An 8503-nucleotide genomic window follows, 5' to 3' on the forward strand; every position below is an offset into this window, starting at 1 on the left:
CTCTTCTTGTGGGTTCTTGCAAAGCCACAATGCTGTTGTGGCCACAGGTGAGCTCGGACAGCTGGAGGGAGGCTGCTCTCCTGCCCCTACAGGCCGGGTGACTGGCAGCTTACTGATGCGCAGTAGCAGGTCCAAACTTCACTGCGCTGCTCAGCTCCCAGACCTGCCTCACCACTAGGATAATGACTCCGGCAATGACATAGAGGAGCAACGTCTGTGAGCCCCCTGGCCACCCCTCTCCTTTCATGGCCACGCCCTGCCTGCTGCCTCTCGGTCACAGTGTTGACCCTAAAGAACCTGCGGTGTTGGGGTGGATGGTGGGAGGAGGATGAAATGTCAGACTTCCCCCTGGCTGTGGCTTTGCAGGTCTCTGCTGGTGAGAAGATGGCTGGGCAGGGCTGTGGGTGGCTGTGTCTGTGGCCCAGGAAGCCAGAGCTGTCCCCTGCCTTGTCCGTGCCCCTCCTTGCCCCCCTGGAGCTCCTCTGGGTCAAGGTGCAGATGGGTGTTCGGTTACTGCTTGGAGCCCCAGTGAGCTCTGGCAGAGCGGGAGCTCCATCCCCAGCCCCAGAGGCCTGCTCAGGTGAGACTGTAGTGGTTTGGGGCTTTGCGTTTCCAAATGTGCTCAGCTTTTCCCCGCTGTCTTCCCTCACCCCTGGTGCCTGTCTCGCCTCCTGCTTTACAAACGTCGTATGCCTTGAAGATGCACCCACCATTTGGGGTGGGAGGCAGCTTCTCCAGGCGCCCTGCTCGCTCCTTACAGGCTGTCCCGGCATAGCTGTGGTCCCTCCTCTTCCAACAGGGATGATTTACTTGTCGGGAACTACGTCGTTTCTCTCGTCTCCCTGCCCAAAGCTGGCAGGGCTCCTCTCCCCGCAGTGGCTGCAACGCACCCCGAGAGGCAGGGCCGGGGCTGCGCGGAGCTCTGCTGCAGCCAGGCAGACCCAGCCCCGCCGGGGCGGCAGGGAAGTGGGGTGCAGCCCCTCCCCATGCACCTGGGAGCAAGAATTTGGGCTGCCCCTTGGCACTGCAGGGCAGCCCGTGCCCTGTGTCCCGTCTCTCCGCCCTGCTCCCTGCAGCGGAGCGGTCCCGGGGCCTGGCGCTGTTCCGCGGTGAGTCCGTCCGTCTGTCCATCCCCGCACCCCACTCCTCCCCCGTCCGCCGTCCGTCCGTCCCCACCCCCCCGCAGTCCCCCCCGCCGTTACGTAAAGCGGCGACGCGGCGCCTTTAAGAGCGGAGCCGGGGGCCGGGCGGGCGCGCGCCGCCCCGGGAGCTCGCGCCGGCGGCGGCAGGAGGCGGCGGCGGCCGGGTAGGGGCGGGGGGCGGCGGCGGCGCCGGGGCTCCAGCAGCGCGGCTCGGGGGGGCCGCGGGCGGCCCCAGGGGGGCTCCCCCAGCGTGCGGGGCGGGGGCCGGGACCGCGTGCACCATCCGGGGGCAGGGGGCGAGCGGGGCCCCGGGGGTGCCGGAGGGCGGGGGGCTGAGCCCGGGGGTGCCGGAGGGCGGCGGGGTGGCCCCGGGGGTACAGGAGGAGGGGGGTTTCTCCCGGGGGGTGCAGGAGGCGGGGCTGGGGGCGCTGCCCCGCGGCCAGGAGCTGGTGGCCGGCGGCGGGGAGCCGGGGGGCGGCGGGGGCCGGGGCCGGTGGCACTGGGTGCCGCTGGGGGAGCGGACGGGCCTGCAGGAGTGGGGTGAGAGGCCCGGGCTGGTCACTGCTATCGGCAGCCCGAAGCCGGTCGCCGAGCCGCGGCGGCCCCGGGAGCGAGGAGCGGCCCGGGCGCGGCGGCGGGCGCGGGGAGCGGAGGAAGCGGCGGCCGGGGAAGCGGAGGGCAGCCCCGGCGCGCAGCCCCCGCGGCGGGCGCGGGGTGCTGTGCGGGGGGTGCAGGAGCACGGCCCCAAAGCCGGGCAGGAGCAGGGCCTGAGCCGGCGGGCGCAGCAGGAGCGGGGCGGTGGGCGGCGGGAGGCGAGCCCCTCGGTCCGCGCCCGCTGGTGGGTGCGCCGGGGTCGGCAGGAGGAAGGGGAGGCCCAGGGCGGGGTGCAGGAGGAGGGCGAGCTCTACCCGGGGGAGCAGGAGCACCCCGGCAGCACCCCCGGCACGCAGACCCCGGCACACCGCCAGAGCCGCAGGAGGGCCGCCCGGGTGTGAAGCCGAATCCGGCACCCGGTGCCCACGGCCCCGTGGGGGATCCCGCCCGGGACCCAGCCGTCACCGGCGTCGATCGACGCACCCCGCCCTGGCAGGCGGGCGGGCGCAGCCTGCCTGGCATGCCGGCCCTCCGGAGCGCCGCCGTCCCCGTCCTCTCCCTGCGGTGACCTTGCAGACCCGGCGCAGGATGCGGTGGCAGCGGCGGTGAGCACAGAGGTGAGGAGCGAGGCGCGACCTCTTGCTGGGGGGCGATGCGAGGGGCAGGGAAGGTTCGGGGTTTGGCACTGCCCAGGTCGGCGTCTGCCTGTGCCCGCTGCGCCTCGCCGGGCGCTGCTGGCACCGTGCCCTGCAGCACTGCGGGCTGCCGGTGCTGCCATCGTGCCCGGGCGCTGCGGGGCCGCCGAGCACCAGCCGGCAGCTTGCCCGACCCCCCTGCTCCTGCCTGCCAGGGTAGAGCAGGCAGCGGGGTCTGGTGCGAGCGGGTGCCTGGTGTCCTTGAACCTTCCCAAACCGCAGCGGAAGCCGGGGGAAGGGTTTCTTTCCCGGAGAAAAGGCAGCTTTGCCGTGCTCTTCCTCTTCCCTGGGCCCGTGGGAGCTCCGGCACTGAACAGAGGATCCTTGTCCTCCGGGGCCGGCCCGGCGCCTCGGTGTGTTGTGCTGCTGCCGCCGCCGAAACCCGGAGCAGCGGTGAGGTGTGGGGAGCCTCTGCCCCCTGGCCCGGCTGTGTCCGGCCACGTTGCGGCAGGTTTTTCTCTAAATGCTCGAGACCCTTTGGGTACTTTTGGTCTTTGTTGTTTTTGTTGGTTTGTTTTGCTTTTGTTTTTTTTTAAATAAAAGCTTTAAGTTAAACCTGGTAAGGTGGTGCCGACAGCCCAAGTGAGGATCCCACCTCACCAGGAGGGCCCTGCTCAGCTTCTCCCAGCACGGTCGGACCCCTCACCCGCTCTGCAAGTGGCAGCTGGGGAGGGGGGGTTGCAGGAGCCCAGGCAGCGGCAGCGTCTCTGCCCGCGGAGCTGCCGCCCGCCGTGGGTGCCAGGGCTGGGCCGTCTGGGCAGGGCAGGCCAGGGCAGAGCCCGGCGCTGGTGCTTCCCCACGCACTCGCCTCCCTGGGGCCACCTTGGCGCAGCGTTCCCTGGGCTGCCCTGCTGCTGCTGGGCTCCGGCGTCGGCTCGCCAGCCCGGAAGGTGGGTCCCCCCTTGTCAGGTGCTGTGGGCTCTGGGGGTTGTGCGTCCGCCCCTTACTTCAGCCCTTTGCTGAGCTGGCTCAGGGCAAAGCCCTTGAGCGAAGTTTTTCAGCACTGGGCTTTTGCAAAACTCCCCTAAAAACAGGACCTGCCTGGAGGGGTGTCTCTGAGCAGGTCTGCACTGCTGCGCCCCTTTTTAGGGAGAGGGTCCAGGATGGACCCAGGGTGCTGTGGGCCCACCCTTGGCTGCAGCCTTGGTCCTGCTGCTGGCCCCAAGCCCGCTGCTCCCCGCAGGGGGCCCTCTGCACCCCCTATCCTGATGCGCCGAGGCCCAGGGGCATGGGGTGGGAGCCATGCAGGCTGTGCAACCTGTTACCAACCCCTGGAGCTACCCGGGCCTTGTTAGCCCGGTATTCCTTAGTGCAGGGTGTGGGCCAGCCCTGCCGGTGGGGTATTGTGGCTATGGCTGGGGGGAGCTGGTAATGCCTTCCTCCTCCTCCTCCACCTCAGGCAGCTGCCAGCCTGCTGTCCCACCATGACTCAGCCTCCCTCGGGGTGTGGGGGGGCCTTCGTGGGCAGAGGAGCAGTCCCAGTGACCAGAAACCGCTGTGGACTTGTACCTGAGCCATGTCCCAGCCACCCTGCGGACCAGACCTCGCTCTTGTGCCTCAGTTTCCCCCTGGGAGGCTGCTATCCTGCCCCTGGAGCACTGGGGTTTTGACTCCAGTTGTGTTCACGAGGGATGGTAGCCGATTAGGGCAAAGCGTCCCAGGGGGCATTACCCACCCATAGGGGTTTTGGGGGGCAGGAGGGGGCTCTGCCCCCCCCACACAGCCCCCTGCTGGGACAGGAAGGCTTTAAGGAGAAAGTCTTGCTCCAGCCCTCTGCTGAGCGGCCCCAGGGGGGCACTGCCCACGCTGCAGCCTGGCTAATTAGGCTGCTGTAAATTAGCGCTAATGACCAGCAGATGCTGGATAGTCTAGCCAGGGCGCTGCTCTGCTATGGTGCTAGGGAAGTGGGGGCGTTTAGCCTTTCCCACCCTCCCAGCTCCAGGTGTCCCACCTCCCCTTCTTGCAGTACAGAGGGAAGATGCTGTGGCCCGGACGTGGCTTTGTTCCCATCTGGCCTGAGACCCAGCAAACTCATTTCATGCCAGCTGCAGCCTGCCCTGAGAGCATGTCCTGCAGCAGCGTGGGAATGGGGGTACCTCTGGCAGCACCCCTAGGGCAGAGGGGCCGATTGGACTCAGGGGTCAGGGTGCATGCTGGTGCCCCCCTTCCCTGGCAGGACTGGGGGCAGAGCCCACCCATGCCCCCGGGAGGTGGGCAGGGCAGGGGGTGGCCCTGGGTGCGGGGAGTTGTTCTCACCCCTTAGCTCCTAGGGAGTCTGGGGGGCCCATCCTGACCTCTCCCTCCTGCTTTGCCCCAGGGGGACCCCGCGGCCGGTGTCACCGCAACACCGCCAGCCCCATGGCTGAGCCCTGACACTGTGCCCCCTCGCGCACCACCCGGCTCGCTGCGACGCTGGGGCTGGCACTGCCGAGGGACCCCCACAGCGCTGCCACCGCGGCCCAGGTGAGACGAGTGTGGGGGCCAATGGGCACAAACCAGAGACGAGCACAGGGGCCAGGGGGCACAAACCAGCCTTGTACTGGGATAGCAGGGCAACGTCCCCACTGTGGCAGCATCCGCGGGGGCAGTGATGCCAAGCCTGCTGCCCTCTCTCCGGCACTGACTGGGCATGGAGCCAAGGGCAGGCAGTGTAGGCAGGGTGCTGTGGGAGCTGCGGGGTGTTGCTTTGCCTGCTTGTCCCCCAAAACACCACGCCGTGTCCCTGCTTTGGTGGGAGAGCTCGGGGCCGAGGTGGGGATCAGCTACAGGGTCAGCAACTCCTGCCTGTCCCCTGCCCGACCTGAGGAGTGCAAGACAGGCTCAGCCCACCCTGGCTCGACCTGCAGAGGGGATTTAGCAGAGAAAAGAGGCTTAGGGAGGGGATTGGGGTTACGTCGGACTCTGTCGAGGTGGGGGGGGGGCCCCCACCCGGCTTGCATCTCTCCTCCCCGGGCAGCCATTGTTGCAGGCAGGGGCTCAGTGGGGGATGCTCTGTGCCGGCGGGCAGGATCAGGCCATGGGGCCAGGCTCTGGGAGCCCGGAGAGGGCAGCGAGGGGGAACCTGGCACCCCGACCTCCTCGGCCACCCCCGCCACGGGGGTCACCAGCCCTCAATGCTGGCCCCCGGAGACCTCCTGCTTGCCCGAGCCGGCCAAGCAAGCAGCATCAGGTGCCAGCACCAACGGAGGCAAAACACCCACCGGTATGGGGTCCCCTGGGGGGCGGACGTGGGGTGGTGTAATCCAGTGAGAGACTGGGAATGGTCTCCGGGAAGCTGGGTGGCAGCAGCATCCCAGGGGTAGGCAGGATGCAGCCAGCATCTCTGGTGGGAGCAGGGTACGTTTGTATGCATGGGTATGTGTGTGCCCGCACGCCTGCGCCATGGTGGCTGGGCCAGGGAGTGTGTCACCGCAATTTGGGGCCGCCTCCGGGGCCCTGCCAGGGCTGAGCAAGCCAGCCTGGGGTGCCGCCGCAGCCGCCCTGCTGCTGCCGCCGCTGCCGGTGAGATCACTTCCAGGTGACAGGGCCACCAGGAAGGTGGCAGGCGGGCTGTGACAGTGAGCGGGGATGATGTGCCGGAGGTGAGTGGGGGACCCCTATCCCCCTCTGGGAGCTTGTTTTGGGGACCCGCCGCTTCCCGGGGTCTTCTGTGCAGGGTGGTGGGCACAGGACACCAGGGATGCTGCGACCTGGGTCGCCAGGGATGCTAGAAAGGGTGTGGGGCCAAGTGTGGTGTCCCAGGGGGTTGGGGAGGTCTGGTATCCCCACGGAGGGGAAGGACACCCTGTGCTCAGTGTGACTGTCACCATCCTGGGGGGCAGGGGACAGCACACCCTGCCTGTCGGCTGTCACTGTGGTGGGAGCCCTCCTGGGGTGGGAATTGCAGGCAGGTGGGTCAGGGATAGCATGGTGGGATGCCACCTGTCCCTTTGCATGGGACATTATCATTTGGGTTTCAGCTGAGCTTGGGCAGGTCAAGAGGACCTGACGTGTGGCGGGGTGACCTGAATCCATGCCCAGAGCTTCGGGACCCCACAGCATCGCTCTCGCTGGGCAGGCTGGCGAGGGTTTCGGGGCAGCACAGGGCAGCTGGGGCTGGAGGGAAGGTGGCATAGCACGTGCATAAGTCACCGGCCCGCGGCGTGCCAGCGCGGTGACGCCGGCGGGCCGCACGCGGGGGCGGCTTGCTGCTCCCACGCCGCGGGCTCGGCCCGCCTCGGCTCCACAGCTGAGCTCACCTCCGTGGTATGGCAGGAGGAGCCGCCGAGGGGCTGCCCCTGCCTGGCAACCCTCCAAGCCGGGGCAGGTGACCCTCGGGGTTGGGGATGTTTCTCTGGAGTGGGACAGGATGGTCTCATGCCCCTTGCCCTGGCATGGTGACAGCCTGGTGTCGTTCATCTGGCTACACCAGGGTCTTGGGGGATGGGGGGGGGGGGGGCAGCGGGGTCGTGGGGTGCTTCTAGGGGTCGGGATGAGACATTGTGCCCCGCGGTGTTGGCAGGAGGAGCAAATTGGTCCCTGGGGCTGTGCTGTGCCCCAAAGGACAGGCAGGTCCGGGGGGGCTGCAGCCCCCCCCCTCCCCCCCCCCGCCCCGGTTTCAGGCTGCTTGCCGCTCTGGCCCAGGGGGCTCAGAGAGGGGCTGCAGCCAGGCAGTGTTGGGGTACAGGCCAGTCCTGATATGCAGGTGGGGGGTCTCCTCATCCAGGGGGGGTGGCTTCCTAGTGCCACCTGCCCCTGCTGGGGGCTATGCCTGGCGCAGCGCTTGGCAGAGGTCTAGGAGACCCCCAGCTCCCTGCAAGGGGGTGGGGGGGAGAGGATTGAACCTGGAAGGAGTCCTCCTGGCGTGTCCCCCCGGTCCCCACCCTGGCAGCGCCCGCCGGGGCCTGGCTGCTCTCTCGGCCCTGCCGTGCTTGCGCCAATGCTGCCGGGTCGCTGCGGAGCAGCCATCTTCCCAGCGCATCCCATCCCCCTCTGCTGGCGCAGGGAAGCGGGAGGGATGCTGGGGATGCTGCCAGCCCCAGAGCCGCCCCCCCTACCCCTCGGCAGGTGCCCGGGAGGGGGTTACGGTGTCTCCTCACCCACCTCGCTTGCCACAGAGCCGCCGCTGCTGGACGATGCTCCCCCCTCGTCCTCCTCCTCCTCCACCCGGCTGCCCGCACCGCATCCCTGCTGGCGGGCTGCACCGTGCCGGGGTGGGGGGAGAAGGAGGCTGCGAGCATGGCGCTGGGGCTGGCAGCGCTGCCACCGCCTCTCCGCTCGGGTGCCGGAGTGGGGACAGCAAGCGGGCAGTTGGGCTGCTGAGCCAGGAGGAAGACAGCGGTGCCAGGCTAGGATTGGGGTGAGGACAGGAGCTGGAGGGACTGCTCCCCCCGCGTCTCCTCTGCATCCCTCCATCCTCCCCTCCCCTCCATCAACCGTTGCGGTCACCTTCACCCTCTCGCTGTTTTCCGGAACTGCAGCAACTTTCTGCCATGTGATCCCGAGCCCGGCTCCAGCCCTCACCACCCCCAGGCAGGCGCGGGCGTCTCCGCAGAGCCCCTCGCTCATCGCTGCACCGCAGCCGCCACCGCCACCCCGGCCATGGGCGAGAGATGTGACTACCAGCGCCTGAGCAGCGCCGAGGAGGAGGAGGAGATGCTCGGCCCCCTGCCCCACAGCTTCTCGGACAGCACCGGGCAGCGAGCCCTGCGGCCCGGCAACGGGCGCCCCATGCCATCCCCCCGGCAGGACATCGCCCTGGGCATGCCGTGCCGGCGGGTCAGTGGGGGGAGCTGGCAGGGGGGAGCGATGCGGGGCACCCAGCCAGACTGGGTGTCCCCAGGAGGGGCAGGGTCCTGCTGTGGGGCATGGGTCGGCGGCTGGCATGGGACTGGGAGGGGGTGTCCCTGCATGGCATCTCTCCTCTCCGGCACTCGTGGTACCCCATGGCGTCTGGGGTGGCGTGGGGACAGCACCCCTGTGCACGGCTGTGCTCCTGTCCTGACCCACGGGCGTGGGGCTGCCTGTTCCTTCTTGCTGGGGAAACTGAGGCACGGGGTGAACGGTGTGTGGCAGTGCAGCTTGGCCAGGCCA

General features: G+C 69.0%; 1 protein-coding gene across 1 annotated transcript in view; it reads left to right on the plus strand.

Annotated features, from left to right (window-relative positions):
- Positions 1–7545: 7545 nt before the first annotated feature.
- Positions 7546–8503, plus strand: part of TNK2 (tyrosine kinase non receptor 2) — a 15484-nt gene continuing 14526 nt past the window's right edge. The window contains exons 1-2 of the mRNA XM_086467655.1: positions 7546–7769; positions 7891–8188. Coding sequence (XP_086323781.1) covers positions 7546–7769; positions 7891–8188 — 522 coding nt within the window. The remainder of the gene's footprint in view (positions 7770–7890; positions 8189–8503) is intronic.

This window comes from Leptosomus discolor, chromosome 7 (assembly GCF_034619465.1).
Source record: "Leptosomus discolor isolate bLepDis1 chromosome 7, bLepDis1.hap2, whole genome shotgun sequence".
NCBI classification, from domain to species: domain Eukaryota; kingdom Metazoa; phylum Chordata; class Aves; order Leptosomiformes; family Leptosomidae; genus Leptosomus; species Leptosomus discolor.